A 17123-nucleotide genomic window follows, 5' to 3' on the forward strand; every position below is an offset into this window, starting at 1 on the left:
ATAGCTGTTGATGGTAATCAGATAGTCAACGAAGGCGAGTCCATAGGTGACACCCACAGTTCCTCGAGGTACTGTATGTCTTCCGTAGATAGCTTGCGGTCAGAGACAATGGCATCGTACAGTCTTTCGATCTAGTTGTCATGCAGAGTCAATCCGGGCGGGCTTATTGACGAGACTGTCCACTGACCGAATTGACACCGACGATAGGACTGGTGACCTTGCTGACAGACCACGCAAGCGCCACCTGGCTCATCTTCCACTCGAGCCTTTGCGACACCTCATTAACCCGCTTGACAATTTCCCTGTCTGATGCCCTGAGTTTCTTCTTGAACGGTGAATTACCTGTGCTCTTGACCCTTGCTGTCTCCACATCAAGTGGCCGAGCTAGATTTCCGTCCATCAACGGAGAGTATGATAGTATACCAATCCCTTTGTAGTTGCAATAAGCAAACATCTCCAGCTCCTGAAAGGTATGTTGAAAACAAATCGAGTTTATGCTCAAAGGTGATGAGTGGGAGCGTACCTGGGGCCGGTAGAGAAGCGAATGCTCCACTTGGATGCTCACAAATGGTGTCCAACCATGTAATTCGGCCACCCTGTTCATTTCTGCAAGCTGCCAAGCACGAAGGTTGCATGCACCGAGATAACGGACTTTCCCGCTGAGAACTAAGTCATGCAGCGCTCTCATGGTCTCCTCAACGGGAGTGGAGGGGTCGAAAGCATGGATCTGAAGCAGATCTATGTATGATGTCCCTAATCTGAGTAGCGACGCGTCGATCTGATTGAATATGGCGGTGCGCGACAAACCGCCCTGGTTTACGAAGTCGCGAGATTGGCCAAGGCTCGGATTGAGCATGGTCTTCACACCTGGATCGGAGGACACAAGGAACAGCGCTTTGGTCATTATCACGAGGGTCTCTCTTGGTATGCTGTACTGCGGTCAAAAGTTGATAACTATCTGAACATGCGTGGTTGGTAATTGGCGAGAGACATACCTGCTTTATAAAGTTTCCGATGATTCGCTCGGAATCCCCATTCGAGTATGTGTTGGCGGTATCGATGGTATTCACGCCCGCATCCCAAGCCGCTTTGAGCAAAGGAAGACTCTGCTCAAGGTCATGGCCAATACAGAACGCGACGGAGCAAAACACAGACCTGCTCCTCCGTCAACAGCCACGGCTTGAGGCAGACACAATCAGATTTTCACGTCACATTGAATGGCATATATTCGAAACCAACTCACGTTCCATTTGGTATTTCCGAAAGTCATACCCCCCAGCTGCAGCAACCGGTGATTATTGCCTGTAAGCAGTATTACAACAGCTTTGCACTCACGATGGGGACGGACACGCGTAGACCAGACCGTCCGAGTTGACGATACTCGGGAGACATCTTATGAGCCATTGTTGCTGTTGCTATGCTTGATTTCTGCTGTGCTCGAATGGGACGGCGGTTCAACCACTTCAGCATATGGCTTGCTGCAGAGGCGCCAGGTATATTAGTCCATTCGACCGCAATGATCCGTTCTGTACGTGCGCCTTAACAAGCAGCAATTCACCCTTCTATCATTCGGGGAACAAACAGATCTGCCCCGAAGTTTGGGGTTTACCGTGACACAAACGACGCAGATCCAATTTCATAGCGCGTTGAAACACGAGACCCACGCGTTTGGGGTAACACAAGATCGTGTGAGCGACGAGGCAATGGGAAGTTCCGCTGTGTCGGTAGAGTGCTTGGCAGCGAGCACTTCTGCATACATATTGGAGATAAGCATGATGTTGACAAATCAATTGGTATGGAGGTGCAATATCTGTTTGCACTTGTTGATAGTCGTTTGCTTTTGGTAGCGTCAATGGCAGAAGTCGTCCTAGATCGCCACTTTTGGCCGTAGTCTGTAATCAATCAACACATTGATGTCGAAAGTCTGTGCGGCTGCGCTTACCATCAGCAACACGATACAATCGTGTATCACATGTCTGATTCCAGCCCAAGGGCATCGTGGTCACACCCGGAGCGACTCAGAAGCCCTGTTACTGGTGCAATCTTGACCATCATGTCTCTTAACGTCAGTAGTCACTTCCCGGATTACAATAAAGATTGACGTCCTGCCAGCGTTCAACAGTATCCGTATCTCCTTCAACTCCAAAATTGATGATGTGTTAGCTGTGATGTCCGCTGACATATTCTTATGTCGCAAAGGGTCCAATCATTCCATATCATTCATACTTCTGTCATGCGGACCCACATACTTCCATCCAGCAGATGTATTTGAATCAGCTTGTCTTGTTCCCACACCCTGTATGGCATCACGGCGAGGCCGCGACCAGCTTCTATGCCGACACCACCCCGCAATCATTGGATTTTTCCGAAGGTTCAGGGTTCCGCGGTTCGCGGTCCTTACGCAACGTCTAGCGCCATAGCATAGGCAATTCACCCCTCTATCCGTAGGAGGCGTCCAGCGTAATCGGGATTTCGCAATGAGACAGTGCAATCATGCGGTGTGTCAGAACGGCTCGACAACAGGTCTCACAAGGACAAGTTGTTTTGGGTCGTGCCTTGCCAGATAGACTCCGTCCAACGGTATTCCACAGGACCTCTTGACGTAGTACAACCATGTCCATTGATGCCGACCCGAGTGCGCCGAAGGGCTTGATAGACACCAAGGAGGTGGGCGCAAACCCGACTCGCAGTCCCCCTGCACAAGAATCCACGGATAATGCTGCATACCGAGAGGATGTCAAAGTAGATGGAGGTCTCTGGGCCTGGCTATCAGTCGCTGGCGGGTACGTAAATATTCGGGAAAATGTCCTTCGCTCTAACCATCCTCGATCCCAGATGGATGATTCTGTTTTGTACATTCGGCTACGCGAACTCGTTCGGCGTATATCAAGACTACTACACACTCGAACACTCGTCATCATCGTCTAATATAAGCTGGATCGGTTCTCTGCAGGTGTGTACGGGTAGGCTCATCACTCGGTGTGATACTCACAAGTAGCTTTTGCAGTATTCGCTATCATCTTTCTTAGGACTTCCTGCTGGAATCTTACTCGACATGGGCTATATGAGAACAACAATGATTGTTGGATCAGTGCTATTCGTATTCTCGTAAGTTTTTCCCGTTAGACTGTTCATCCAATTTTGCTGAAAACGCAAGCTGCAAATTAAATCAGAATGTTCATGTTATCGTTGACCGACCCTCACGATTACTACCAGCTAGTCCTGTCGCAAGGTGTCGGCCTCGGAGTGGGGAGTGGTATGCTCCTAGTTCCAGCCCAGACGGTCCAGTCACATCATTGGGAGAAACGTCGCTCCCTTGCAATGGGTATCGTTGCCACGGGTATGCTGCTCTTATACTTTTTATAGGCTAAGTTTCAACTCGTCGTTTTCGTGCAGGTTCCGGCTTCGGCGGCATCATATACCCGATCATGTTGAACAGACTGATACACGGTCCCCTCGGATTTGCGTGGGGAGTACGTGCATCTGCATTTCTGACAATGGGTTTCCTCTGTATTGCCAATTGCATCATGACGACTCAACTTCCGAGGCATACTGTTCGACCGAAGCCGTCTGTCTCTGTCATGTCCATTACTCATGACTGGGCCTACCTGTCAATGCTTGCAGGGTTCGTATAATAGGCCTTCATACGGTCAAACTTCTGATTCGGTTGTACAGGTTCTTCACGGTCCTGTGGGGTTATAACTTTCCCTGTATGTGCACCTTCTCCACTGCAAGGTTAATCACGTTGACGTACTAGATTACTACATCCAACTGTGGGTTACTCTGCATGGCATGTCGAGCAACCTCGCATTCTATACGGTGAGGATCGTTTGTTCCGCGGATTCCATGCCAATCTTCCTCATACGTGAACAAATATGACATAGCTCGCTATTATGAATGCTGGCTCCATTCCAGGACGAGTAATAATGAATGCTATGGCGACCAACCTAGGCTTGTTCAATATGCTTATTATTGTGATAGTCGCCATGGGCGCCCTCACATTTGCGCTATTTGGAGTACTCAGTCCAGGGGCGGTGATTGCGTTTTCGATCCTATATGGATTCTTCAGCGGCGCATGTAAGTGGATACGCGAAATACTAGTATTTAGGTGACAAATCTAACATCTACTCGCAGTCCTGTCTCTGTCGGCGCCAGCTATTCTCGGTATGGCGAAGAATGTAGATGAAGCGGGGTAACTTGTTCTTACTATCAAACCCTCTTACGACACTAATCATGTATTCAAACAGCATGAGCCTTGGTCTAGCATATTTCATAAGCTCCTTTGCGTTCCTGACTGGAGCGCCTATCGATGGTGCACTACTCGGGAACGTCAATGACCCTCGGTGGTACCGGCCGACTGTGTTTTCAGGAGTGAGTACTTCAGCACTCAGGCTTGGACATATTAGTTACCTGACTCACTTTGCGGCGCCAGGCCGTGCTGATGGTTGGAGCTGTCTTCTTTACGTCGGCAAGATTCCTGTTAGTCAAGCGACGTGGTACAAACTACGTTTGACCATGATGCGATGTGGTAAGCTGGTGTTGGTGCTGGCTCAATTCGCCCCTAAACCGGACCTACCGATGCGGATGTATTTCCCTTAGAAACACTTCTCCGTGTCACTCATTTAATGGCTGCATATTGCTTGGACGCATTTCATGTAAGGATTCGGTGTGCTGATACTAGAATGCAATACATCCCTCAGGCTTCGCCCTGCGCTTTGTGACAAGTGCTATACATACTACTCGTCAAAAGCTGTCTGAGACATGAGAAAGTCAGGCAGAGGCTTCCCGATGGCTCACATGTCCAGGTTTGTATGGTACATTTTATTTATAAGGATTGACTCTACGTATAGGTGGGACATTGGTATCGAGGCAGTTGATTGCGTGGATTCAGCCTAGATTCGCAATGAAGTTGACCTCAACCATTCATGAGAATGTACGGTGAAGGCTGATAGTGAGGATACTTCTTCGGTCTGCATCCTGACCATATCTCTTCCCTTCCCGCCCGGTGCATAAGGAGCAGAAAATCATCCAAGAGTGGATTGCCGAATAAGAGGACCAGGTCAAACATCACCATGGAGCAGTGATCAGTTGGCGAACCAGAAGCTCTTAATCCAGTATTGCTTGCTGCAGGCGACTACATTCGTCTCCTTCGTTCATGCAGGCCGTCATTCACACGGGGTTGACTAGCTTGACACCACTCCCTCACGCATGATAATTGGGGTCTTACAACAGACTATATCCTCCCCGCGTCTCGGTATGCAAAGGACATGGAGATGAAACGGTTGAATCTTTGATGTACAATACGTTTCCGACTCTGGGATATCTATTGAATACAATCTGGATCGAATAGTGTTTTCAGTACCGAGGATGTGTGGAACCTTGCCCGCATAGCCCCACACTCACCACTCTCGCAGTCCAACCACATCCTCACGTTCGGAATGCGACCACGCAAGGGACTGCAGGAAGATCTAGGGTTGAGGGAGGGCCAGCTTCACGACGAGCTCGCGTATACAGATGCAAGCGTTGTCAGGGGGGCCCGTTCCTCCTGCGAGTCTATCGTCGGTCGCGGCGCGTGAGACTTCATCTAGCACAGTGTCCCTCGCCATTTGAACTGCACGTGAGATCACCACCGAGGGACAACTTGGAGGAATGCAACGTCGTAAGGCAGCCACGCGACATTTGATGTCGCACACTCCTTGCCAAACAATCCAGCGAAGAGCAGTAATCTCTGCGGTGACGACGGTATATATCTAGTATCTTCATGATCGCATGCCTCGCGCTCTCAGCTACTGGGAGTCTCTACCTAAAAGCCACCTCAAACCTGCCTTGAAGTCTGCATTGAGCTTCACAGCTGCGGTCAGGGTGGGGTAATAGACATGGAATCCATGTCCCACTCCAGGATACCTGTCGCACGTCGTAGCTCAGATTTAGACATGCACAGGACGGTAAGTATGCTCACACATCAAGCCTCGTCGGAACGTTGTCCTCTTTCAGAAGCCTCTCGTACACCAGAGCTTCATCCCGGAGCGGATCCCGTCCGCACGCCTGCACGTACGTTGGTGGGAGACCCGCGTGCGAGGGATACAGGAAAGGCGAGCACTCGGGATTGAGTGGCTCTGCGCCTAAATCCGCTGCCAAAAGCGATCACCAATATCAGGGCGCCACTCAAGGTTCACGCAAACGGTATTTACCCCAGAAGGCCTCCACCCGCTCTCCATTTAACGACGGCGAGGTACCGCGGTATTCCTCCATGGAGAGCAGCTCGCCCTTGTACCTGAAGGACGCATGTCAACCTACTGTATAAACTGCCACGCATACAGCTATGTCGTACTTATCAGGATACGCCTTTGGATGCAATACGATAGGAATCTGCAATATGGTTCCGCTAAGCCTGCGGTTCTCGAAGAATGGGTCGTCTCGGGCACGGTGGGCGAGAACCGCTGCGTAGTTGCCTCCCGACGATTGTCCTCCTACCAGGAAGCCGCGCGAGATGTCGCCACCAAAAAGCGCCTGATTGTTGACGGTCTGCGAGAATGTCAGCTCTGAGGTTCAGATGACGGCCTCGCGAGTACGGTACCCATTTCAGCGCAGCATAGCAGTCGTTGAGACCGATGGGGGATGGGTGTTCTGGTGCGAGGCTGTTTCGACATGTCAGTTAAAGTTGTCTTTGTGAGGAGGCGCAAGACGTACCGATACTCGACATTGATTATAGCGATTTGGAATTCTACGCAGATGATTCTGAGATAGTAGTCGTCAAGCTCCACGTTGCCCACGATCCATCCTGCGTGACCCATACATCAACGACTTGTATTGCCAAAGTCACAATGTAATACCTCCACCGTGAATCCAAAGTAACATAGGGAAGGAGATGTCCTCGGAACCGCGAGGTGTCAGGCAGCGTACGAGTATTTCCCCATCATCAACCTGGACATGGTGGTCTGCCACAGTATACGCATCCTCTGCATGTTTCCATTAGGAAAGAGTATATGGTGCGATGCGTCTGACGCACCCGGAGGAAGATGCGGTCTCAGGGTGTCCTTGGTCATCCCAACAACGCGCACATTAAACTGCTCACGCAAACGAGAATGGTCCCTCTGCTTCTCAGGCGGAGGCGGCGGAGGCAACGCAGTCACTATAGCGGCATATTCGGGATCAAACTGACCGAGCTTGCTGTAATTCGACATTTGGAAAGCACGTGTCCAGAGGCCGTGGTAGGGTCGCGGCAGCGATGTTTAGTAATGCAGGGGGCAAGAAAGCATTGATTCGCGTCTCCGATGCTTCATCATTTATACTTGGCTCGGTGACGTGATACCGCAGTCTGCACGCTATGTGCGGAGTCAGCAGAATTTAGTCGCCGGGAAAGTTTCCTCACAGAACCTCCTAGGAACGGGCCACTGCGTGTAATCATGCCTTAGTTATTGTGTGTGCAGGTGTTGGCGAGGACAATGTCCGGGTCTGCGAAAACACACATATTGGTGATAGGCATCAATGTGCCATCAAAGTGCTAGTCGGCTGATCGAGACGAGAGGAGCATTCCTTCTGGTCTGCTAATGTTATTCCGAGATGGAATATTACACGGGCTTTTACAGACACCTGAAAATCGACACCTGTAGTGATCAATTCCCCAAGGGCTTTCAGATGCACGTCGAGACTTATGCACAGCAGAGAAAGTTGTCATGTTATGAGCGAAGTTTCGAATGCTTGGGAATCGGTATCTCAGAGTATGCACATTCCGTTATCTTACTATGGGGTGTATAGAGTTGCTCATGGCCGCGTTCGCAAGCCTCGGGTTCACGAAGCACTGCACATTTTTTCAAGATTCTTGTGTCATCAGATGCATTGAGATCTTCTACACACCTGTGAATATTTTCAGTGCAATAAAATGAGTTTTACTTGTACCGGCACGAATCCACGAGGACAACTCATTTTGAGGGTGTAATAGGCATAGAGTTGCTCAAATCATCACGGCATGTCACCGCGACATTTTCACACTCCGACGCGGCAACACCCGCCAGCAGTGAGACGAGCATGGTCTGATACAATGGTCTATACTCCTATATTGATGCCTGACTCGTAGACAATGAGCGAGGGCTTATGGACAGTACGTCGTCCTGAAGATCGAGCGAGGAAGTCAAGAATGACCACTACCCCAAGTGAAGAGGAGCAGATACTTGAATGAATAACCAGGTTGAACTTAGGGTTTGACCGACTAATGGTACAACTATTTATACAAGTACTGGCTATGCATGGACCACTGTATCTGTGTGGTCGTGTTTAGTAAAGAAAGAAACGTAGTGGTACAATACCAGGTACGAAGTGCGCACGGACCCCATTATGTAAGCTACATAATGTTCAACCCATGGGTGAGCGCTCAGACAGGTGCCAGTATGGGCGCTAGTAGTACAAGAAATAGAATGGAAAGATAAATGTTTCATGGTCTTGCAAACACATCTGTGCGACGTGCCGAGCGAAGTCTAAACTACAGTCACATTCAGCCACAGGAGCAAGACGATCTCACCCACCACGCTTGTCTACATCATATCTCAAGTGCTTTAAAGTATCAGGCTTGTTGATAGACATTTATATCAATAGAGAATGAAGACTGAAAGCTTCCGGGGTGAAATTCTCATCGCATTCGGGCGAGATCTAGTTCAATATTTGTGTACACTGTTGTCAAAATGCCTTGTTGAGCATGCTACTCATTCCACATTCATGATTATATTATTTCTGTGCCATGGGGGCATCCATAGGGACTATATACACTCTCACTGATTTTTCGGGATTTTAAATTAAAATGTGGAAGGCCGTACAAGGCGGTTTGAGCAACTCTTGTTGGAACAAGGGTGCGAACGGCGCGGGGCACGTTTGTCCACGGGTGTAGCGATGCCCGTAAGGGACAATCGCGTGTGGTACGTACATCGCGCGGGGTCGTTATATACTACGATAGGGGCCTCCGGCCCCCGGCTACTTGCGCGCCCGAGCTTTCGGGCTCGTTCCTGACCACACAGGTCAGCGTGTTTCAACAACTCTATGCCTTGAGCAACTCTATACACCCCATATTGACGTTCAAGCTCTGCCGCAGGCGGATCGAAAGGCCTTCCGCACAGACGCTCATTCGTACGAGACGTCTGGCGGTGATGCGCCTGTGGCGCAGTCCGGACATTGTTTGGACGTTGTTTGGCTCACTATACAGTTCCTTATTTTCGTACCGTAGAACTCTTGCTCTCGCGCGTAGGCTGACTTCAGTTCATCCCTTACGGCCTACTGAAGTCAGTGAGTACCTTTAGACATATCAACAGTATCAATATACTAATGTATCATAGATATACTATTTGTACAGGTGCATACCTATCTGAGTTCGTCCCTTACGGCCTACTGAAATATACTATTTGTACAGTACAGCGCTCTCGTCCCACGTTAGGTTTAACAGGTTATGAGCCCTACCGACACTTACGAGATCACGCTCGGCTCCAATGAGTCGCCCGTCAGCCGCCTCCCCAAGCTCGCTGAGGATGGATCGAACTGGGTCTTGTTCAAGGCCCAGTTCAAGGCGACGGTGTCGTCCAAGGGCCTATTGCGGTTCCTCGAAGGTCGCAACAAAATACCTATCGAACTGACAGCTCCAGGCGTCGATTCAGATGCTGACGAAAATTACGAGAATGCTCTCGACATCTGGACAGGGAAGCATGAAGCCATTCACGCACTCCTTTTCCAGACCATTCCGGAGACAATGAAGCTTCGCATCCTTTCCCTGCCGAAGGCCTCGGATGCCTGGAACCTTGTCTGCAAACAATACGAAAATCAAGGGGAGTTTGTTCAGATGGACATTCTCACCCGTATGCACGCCCTCACCACCGAGAATGGGAGCGACCCTCGACCGACGCTCAACGAGCTACAGCGGCTATGCACAGAGTACGCCGCCGCCGGAGGCTCCCTCGATGACGCAGGCTACAAGGCGATCATCCTCAAATGCCTGCCGTTGAGCTACAGAGGTGTGGTACGCACCATCTTGTCTTCTGCACACCTCATAGCTTTGGCAACATCGGTGCCCACTCCGGGTACATCACCTTCACCGCCTGGTACCACCTCCGCGACACCATGCTCTGGCCTATCTCCAACTGCACTGGTTGAACAAATCTACGCAATAGCGCGAGATGAATTCGCCTTGGCCGGCCCTGTTCTCGCCAACGACTCTGCTCTTGTAGCAGACAGCTCCAATAAGTGCTTGAATTGCGGACGCGCTGGCCACACCAAGCCAAATTGCTGGAGTAAAGGTGGAGGGAAGGAGGGCCAGGGACCTAGGAGCAAAGCTCGCCGTGAGAAGGCCGCAACGGATGCGCATGAGAGCGCGAAAGCCGCCATCGCTGAGCTGGACAATGACGGTGATGTCTTCGCATTCAAAGCAATAGACTTGCCCATCACTGACATCCACTTGCGCTCTGCAACCGGCAACGTACCTCGCCTCTGGGACTCGGGCGCAACACGACACTTGCACCCCATACGCACAGACTTTGCGAACTTCCGCAGCATCCATCCTAAGCCTATCCGGACGGCTGATGGTCGGGTGTTTTACACTACCGGAGAGGGAGATGTCCTACTGCCGACTGAATACAAGGGCAGTAAGATGAAGGTGAAGCTCCAGGATGTTTTGTACACACTGAGTATTCCCCACTCCCTTATCTCCGTCAGCCGGGCCACCAAAGCTGGCTTCTCCGTCCGTTTTGAACCCGACGGCTGTCATCTCATAGCCCCCAACAGACGCACCTTGTCGCTCATCCCCGCTCATCAGGGGCTGTACTCTACCTCGACAGATAGCAGTGCACAGGAGGGAGCGCTCAGTGCGGAGGTCATGTCCGTGTCACTGCATGAGCTGCATTGTCGCATGGGCCATGCATACAGCCCCGCTTTGCTCAAAATGGTCCGTGCGGGTGTGGTCAAAGGTATCAGGCTGTCGGACGAGTCCAGCGTCTTCTGCAACTCATGCATGAGAGCCAAACACGCCCATGAGCCTTTCCCAAAGCAGCGCTCGAGCCCACGTGCTACCAAGTACGGTGAGCGCATTCACACGGATGTCTGGGGAAAGGCGCCTGTGGCTACTCTCGGCGGCAAGGAATACTATGTCTTGTTCCTCGATGATCACTCCGACGAGGCCATCGTTCACTTTTTGCGACGGAAAAGTGACACGTTTGGCCGTTACAAAGCATATCGGGCTTGGGCTAAAACACAACGTAGCGCCGAACATGCAAAGGAGCTACAGTGCGACCGCGGGGGCGAGTATCTAAGTGAAGAATACAAAGCTTACCTCGAGGGGGAGGGAACCATCCGCCGGCTCACCGTACACGACTCGCCCCAACAGAACGGCAAAGCCGAGCGCCTGAACCGCACCTTGACTGAGCATGCTCGCGCTATGCTCATTGATGCCAGTCTCCCGAAGTTTCTTTGGGGTGAGGCTGTCTCTCACGCTGTGTGGCTTCGCAACCGCACGACCACAAGCAACACTCCCAGTGCAACCCCGCATGAGCTCGCCACGGGCAACAAACCCAATCTCGCCGGGCTACCTCGCTTTGGCGCCACAGTGTGGGTACGCATCGACCCTGCAACCAAACTCGATGTCAAGTCGAAGCGCGGCCGTTGGGTTGGTTTTGACCTGCAAAGCAAAGGTCACCGGGTCTACTGGCCGGACAAGCGGACTGTTGGCATGGAACGTGATGTCCATTTTGAGCCGGACGTTTCTGTAGCTGCAGTCGATGTGCCGCTCGAGGGGGAGCAATTGTTGCACGACCAGCACCCTCCTGCCGAGCCAGTCAGCCAACATGCACCCGGAACAGATGTTGTACCTGTTCCGGAATCAGCTATTGATGGCGATGCAAACCACGACTGCGATCCACCTCCACACATTCTGCCCGAGCCAAGGGCACAACGTGCGCGCAAGCCGTCGCAATGGGTCAAAGATCTACAATCAGGCACAGGTACCACAGGCGGGCGGGGAGCGCAAAAGGTTCCCTCATCAATACTGGAGCATGGAAGCCTTGCAGCTGACGAAAGCAGCACCTATGCCCTCGCTGCTATGCCGGGAGATGAACCGTCTCATCATGAAGCACTGAGTGGCCCCGAGCGAGAGGCCTGGCTGGACTCAATGCACGAGGAACTCGCACGCATTGAATCGATGGGAACTTACGAGCTTGTTCCGCCGCCGCCGCCAGGCACCAACATTGTCGGGTCCACATAGGTGCTGCGAAAGAAGCGAGATGAGAACAATAACATTGCTAAGTTCAAATCTCGCCTCTGTGCGCAGGGCTTTTCGCAGGTGCATGGTGTCGACTACATGGACACCGCCGCCCCCACTGCTCGCCTTGAGTCCCTCCGCCTCGTACTAGCTCTCGCAGCCCAGAATGACTGGGAGATTCATCAAATCGACTTCAAAAATGCTTACCTCAATGGAGACCTCGACGAGACTATCTACATGCGTCAACCCCCCCGGATTCAAAGTGCCCGGACGAGACGACTGGGTCTGGAAGCTTCTCAAGGCATTATACGGCCTCAAACAGGCAGGTCTCATGTGGTACGAGAAGGTCTGCGAGCTGTTTGCGGAGCTGGGTTTGACCCGAAGCAAGCATGATTATGGGGTATTCTTCCTCTTTCGCATAGGAGATGTCATCATTATCGTCATCCATGTTGATGACTGCACCCTCGTGACGAGCTCTAAGGGGCTCATGATCAAGTTGAAGAGCGACCTCGGCTCCCAGTATGAGATAGTCGACCTCGGAGAAGCTCGTTGGCTCCTAGGCTTCGAAATCCAATGTGACCGACATACCCGTACCCTCACCCTCTCGCAAGCGGGATACATTGCAACCCTCCTCGAGCGGTTCCGAATGACTGACGCATATGCCCTATCGGTGCCGTTGGATCCTCATGTCAACCTTTTTGACGTCGAACTGACTGCGAAGGACCGTAGTGAAATGGCGACGCGCCCGTACGCCCGCCTCGTCGGCAGCCTCATGTACACGGCAATTGGTACACGCCCCGACGTCGCATTCACGGTTTCGCTGCTCGCGCGATTCATGAGCGACCCTGTGCCGGTGCACTGGGATGCTGCAAAACGCGTCCTTCGTTACCTTAAGGGCACGCGAGACCTTCGCCTTACTTTCAGTGGGTCCGATGAGGGATTAATCGGGTTCACAGATGCCGACTGGTGTTCCTTACCTCACCGCCACTCCATCTCGGGGTATGTTTTCACCTTCTCAGGCGGAGCCGTCAGTTGGCGCTCTCGTAAACAACCAATCATATTGCTGTCTTCCACGGAGGCAGAATACGTCGCAGCTTCCGAAGCTGGTCGCGAGCTCCTCTGGCTCCGATACCTCATCGGCGAACTTACTCACCCATTACAAAAGGCCACGCCGTTGCGTTGTGACAACCAGAGCGCGATCGCAATCGTCGACTCCGGTCTGCTTCACGCTCGGACTAAGCACATCGATATTCGGTTCCGGTTCATTCAGTATGTGCAAGACTCGGGTGCTGCTTCCATCACATACATCCCTACGGGCGATATGATCGCCAACATCCTTACAAAGGCCCTCCCACGCTCGAAGATTGGCAAGCTCGTCGCTCTTCTTGGCCTGCGCTTGGCTTGAGGGGGAGTATTGACGTTCAAGCTCTGCCGCAGGCGGATAGAAAGGCCTTCCGCACAGACGCTCGTTCGTACGAGATGTCTGGCGGTGATGCGCCTGTGGCGCAGTCCGGACATTGTTTGGACGTTGTTTGGCTCACTATACAGTTCCTTATTTTCGTACCGTAGAACTCTTGCTCTCGCGCGTAGGCTGACTTCAGTTCATCCCTTATGGCCTACTGAAGTCAGTGAGTACCTTTAGACATATCAACAGTATCAATATACTAATGTATCGTAGATATACTATTTGTACAGGTGCATACCTATCTGAGTTCGTCCCTTACGGCCTACTGAAATATACTATTTGTACAGTACAGCGCTCTCGTCCCACGTTAGGTTTAACACCCCATAGTAGCTACTGTCAGTGCTATCGATGGAAGGAGCTCTGGGTTAAGGTTTCAACATTGACTACAGTGCGAAAAGGGCACAAAGGCACCTACCTCATAGCTTCGACAACAGACCACAGTGTTGAAATGCGCAGCCCCGCGTGGTCAGGAACGAGCTCGAAAGCTCGGGCGCGCGAGTAGCCAGGGGCCGGAGGCCCCTATCGTAGTATATAACGACCCCGCGCGATGTACGTACCACACGCGATTGTGTTGACTTTTGGGTATGTCGGGCAAGCGTCGCTGCCGGCCTGGGTCACGTGGTCATGTGCCGGTGTGGGAATAGGACTTATGTAGGCGTTGCGCGCCATAGGTAGCCCCATCGGTTTGTAACCTTATCCACCATTGATCCCTGTCCATCGAGGACGTTGGCTGCCGGCGGTCTTTCCGGCGTCGTTCTCACAGATTGTCCCTTACGGGCATCGCTATGCCCGTGAACAAACACACCCCGCGCCGTTCGCACTCTTGTTCCAACACACAGGTAAGTGTTGAACGTCAGTACTCGCTTCCACATAACGCCACTGTTGCACATGATAGAAATATTTGGAATATATAGAATATAAAGTGAGATGTGTTCTATTACCGAGGGTTGCAGGCGAAGTAACGGGTTTGAAGGTTCTGTGACGTGACAAACGCGAACTGTCACAGTTATATGATGCATCACGCGCTCGCGATAGGCGCGTCGACGGCTCATTATGACGTCGTTGCCCCTGGACCCGATGTCTCAAGCACTCGCGGACCCCTAATAAGACATGGCGCAGGTGTGTCTCGCCATACGGACCACCCGTGAATTCTTCGATAACGACAACATGTAGGAACGCAATGTCACGGTACAACCGCGTGACATTTGCTATAATATAGCACAATCCCTCTTGCCAAATAATTAAGCAAGGAGCAATAATATCTATGGTGACAACGATTAGCTGGGTATGTCCTACTAATTACGTGGCACTTTCGTGACCATATTCCTCACGCTCTCAACTACCGGGAGTCTCTACCTAGAAGCCATGTCAAACCTGCCTTGAAGTTTGCATTGAGCTTCACAGCTGCAGTAAGGGTGGTAAAATAGAGGTGGAATCCATGTCCCACCCCAGGATACCTATCACGCGCGTCTCAGATCTAGACAGGGTTTGGAGGGGGAATACCCTCACACGTCAAGCCTTGTCGGAACATTATGCTCTTTCAAAAGCTTCTCGTACACCAGAGCTTCGTCCCGGAGCGGATCCCGTCCGCACACCTGCACGTACGTCGGTGGGAGGCCTGTGTGCGAGGAATACAGGAAGGGCGAGCCATCGGGATTGAGCGGCTCTGCGCCTAGTGCCGCTGCCAAAGCCAACCATCGACATCAGAGTGGCACTCCAGAATTACGCGAATAATATTTACCCCAGCAGGCCTCTATCATCTCCCCGTTCAACAGCGGCGGAGTAGCACGGAATTCCTCCATGGAAAGCAGCTCGCCCTTGTACCTGAAAGACGCATGTCAATCTAATGTATCCATTGCCACACATAGGGCTATGTCGTACTTATCAGGATACGCCTTTGGATGTAGTACGATGGGAATCTGCAATGCGGTTCCGCTAAGCCTGCGGTTCTCGAAGAATGGGTCGTCTCGGGCACGGTGGGCGAGAACCGCCGCATAGTTGCCTCCCGACGACTGTCCTCCTATTAGGAAGCCGCGCGAGATATCACCGCCAAAGAGCGTCTGGTTGTTGACAGTCTGTGTAGATGTCAGTTGTAAAGCTTACATCACAACTCCGCGAGTACGGTACCCATTTCAGCGCATCATAGCAATCGTTGAGACCGGTGGGGAATGGGTGTTCTGGTGCGAGGCTGTTTGGGCATGTCAGTCTGAGTCGTCTCTGTGAGCGAGGGGGCGAAGGACGTACCGATACTCGACACTGATTATGGCGATCTGCAACTGTACGCAGATGATTCTCAGATGATAGTCGTCAAGCTTCACGTTGCCCACAATCCATCCTGGTTAACAAATATGTCACCCACTGGTATTGACGATACAACAGTGCTATACCTCCACCATGGATCCAAAACAAGACAGGGAAAGAAACATCCCCAGGGCCGCGAGGCGTCAAACAGCGGACGAGCACATTTTCGTCATCAAGATGGACGTGGTGGTCTGCCACAGTGTACGAATCATCTGGACGATTCGTCGCCGTTAGGAAAGCGTTCAATATACGGCGCCATGCGACCGGCGCACCCGGAGGAAGATGCGGCCTCAGGGCTTCTTTGATATGTGCCTCAAAGTCCCCATTAAGCTTCTCGCGCAAACGAGGATCAATCTTTCCAGGCGCCGGAAAATTGGCTATCGCGGCGGCATATTCGGGGTCAATCTGGCCGAGCTTGCTGTAATCCGACATTTGGCCGATGTCTAGTTTCTGCGGATAACGCGGTAGGGTGGTTGATGGAGCCTAGTAGTAAGGCAGGAAGGAAGATAATAATGATTCGCGTCTCCTATGTCCCATTTTATACTGCACAAACCCATGACTTGAGTGGCGCCCGCCGGTTCCGACCGGAAGTCCCGAGCTGAAATCGCCTAACGGATGACTTGGTTGGCATGACTTGGTTGGTATTGACGGCTCCGCCCGATGGCCATCTGCTGCACCGTGATCTGCAAACTGACAGTCAGGATTGTCTCTTACACGAGATATATGCAATACGTAGGGTTCATATTGTTAGACCTACCCGAAGATCATTTGTACGCAAGCGTGGTTGATGAGAAATTCGGAATGAAAAGTTGGGACCATTGTCCCGACATGGCTGCACCCTGCGAAGCCACGATTCATTCATTTTCAGCTGCTTCTACATCTTATATTTGCTGAAATCGAAGCGTGCGTGAGCGGACCTCGGGCGGGAATGGGCAGGCACTGGAAACAACAACTTTGTTTGGTAATTTTTGAGCGAGAAGATATATTGCTGGGTCCATAGTCCCGACTGTTGATACCGAATTCCACATGGACCCCGCTTACGCACAAGTACGCACAAGTATTCTGGGGTAAGTGTATCGATGTTGAGTTAGCTGTAGGCTGTCGCTTGCAGAGCCCGCCCATTCCCGCCCG

At 51.7% G+C, this 17123-nt stretch overlaps 5 protein-coding genes across 5 annotated transcripts; 2 read left to right on the forward strand and 3 right to left on the reverse strand.

The window, feature by feature from the left end:
* Positions 1-17: 17 nt before the first annotated feature.
* On the reverse strand, positions 18-1392 carry POSPLADRAFT_1140621 (hypothetical protein; the record flags this gene model as incomplete). Its single annotated transcript, XM_024485196.1, has 7 exons — positions 18-131; positions 188-463; positions 524-934; positions 996-1106; positions 1156-1179; positions 1244-1279; positions 1336-1392. 7 exons carry the CDS (start codon positions 1390-1392, stop codon positions 18-20), a joined length of 1029 nt encoding a protein of 342 aa, XP_024339817.1.
* Positions 1393-2613: 1221 nt separating this feature from the next.
* Positions 2614-4513, forward strand: POSPLADRAFT_1046370 (hypothetical protein; the record flags this gene model as incomplete). Its single annotated transcript, XM_024479013.1, has 8 exons — positions 2614-2783; positions 2836-2953; positions 3217-3340; positions 3397-3473; positions 3885-4077; positions 4135-4192; positions 4248-4371; positions 4433-4513. 8 exons carry the CDS (start codon positions 2614-2616, stop codon positions 4511-4513), a joined length of 945 nt encoding a protein of 314 aa, XP_024339818.1.
* A 1273-nt stretch (positions 4514-5786) lies between these two features.
* Positions 5787-7184, reverse strand: POSPLADRAFT_1141130 (hypothetical protein; the record flags this gene model as incomplete). The annotated part of the gene is given in 8 exon segments (XM_024485258.1): positions 5787-5904; positions 5960-6131; positions 6192-6274; positions 6332-6542; positions 6559-6638; positions 6691-6781; positions 6834-6959; positions 7010-7184. 8 exon segments carry the CDS (start codon positions 7182-7184, stop codon positions 5787-5789), a joined length of 1056 nt encoding a protein of 351 aa, XP_024339819.1.
* A 2249-nt stretch (positions 7185-9433) lies between these two features.
* POSPLADRAFT_1103200 (hypothetical protein) lies at positions 9434-10957 on the forward strand (the record flags this gene model as incomplete). Its single annotated transcript, XM_024483239.1, has 2 exons — positions 9434-9997; positions 10871-10957. Coding segments are annotated over 2 exons (651 nt in total), but the record flags the coding sequence as incomplete, so codon positions are not given.
* A 3009-nt stretch (positions 10958-13966) lies between these two features.
* On the reverse strand, positions 13967-16424 carry POSPLADRAFT_1140727 (hypothetical protein; the record flags this gene model as incomplete). Its single annotated transcript, XM_024485218.1, has 12 exons — positions 13967-14051; positions 14107-14210; positions 14249-14300; positions 14497-14570; positions 14790-14899; positions 15066-15148; positions 15201-15372; positions 15433-15515; positions 15573-15766; positions 15795-15879; positions 15936-16026; positions 16079-16424. The coding sequence occupies 12 exons, from the start codon at positions 16422-16424 to the stop codon at positions 13967-13969; spliced, it is 1479 nt and encodes a 492-aa protein (XP_024339821.1).
* Between the last annotated feature and the right edge of the window lie 699 nt (positions 16425-17123).

The sequence above is a fragment of the Postia placenta genome (genome assembly GCF_002117355.1).
Source record: "Postia placenta MAD-698-R-SB12 unplaced genomic scaffold POSPLAscaffold_6, whole genome shotgun sequence".
Classification (NCBI taxonomy): domain Eukaryota; kingdom Fungi; phylum Basidiomycota; class Agaricomycetes; order Polyporales; family Adustoporiaceae; genus Rhodonia; species Rhodonia placenta.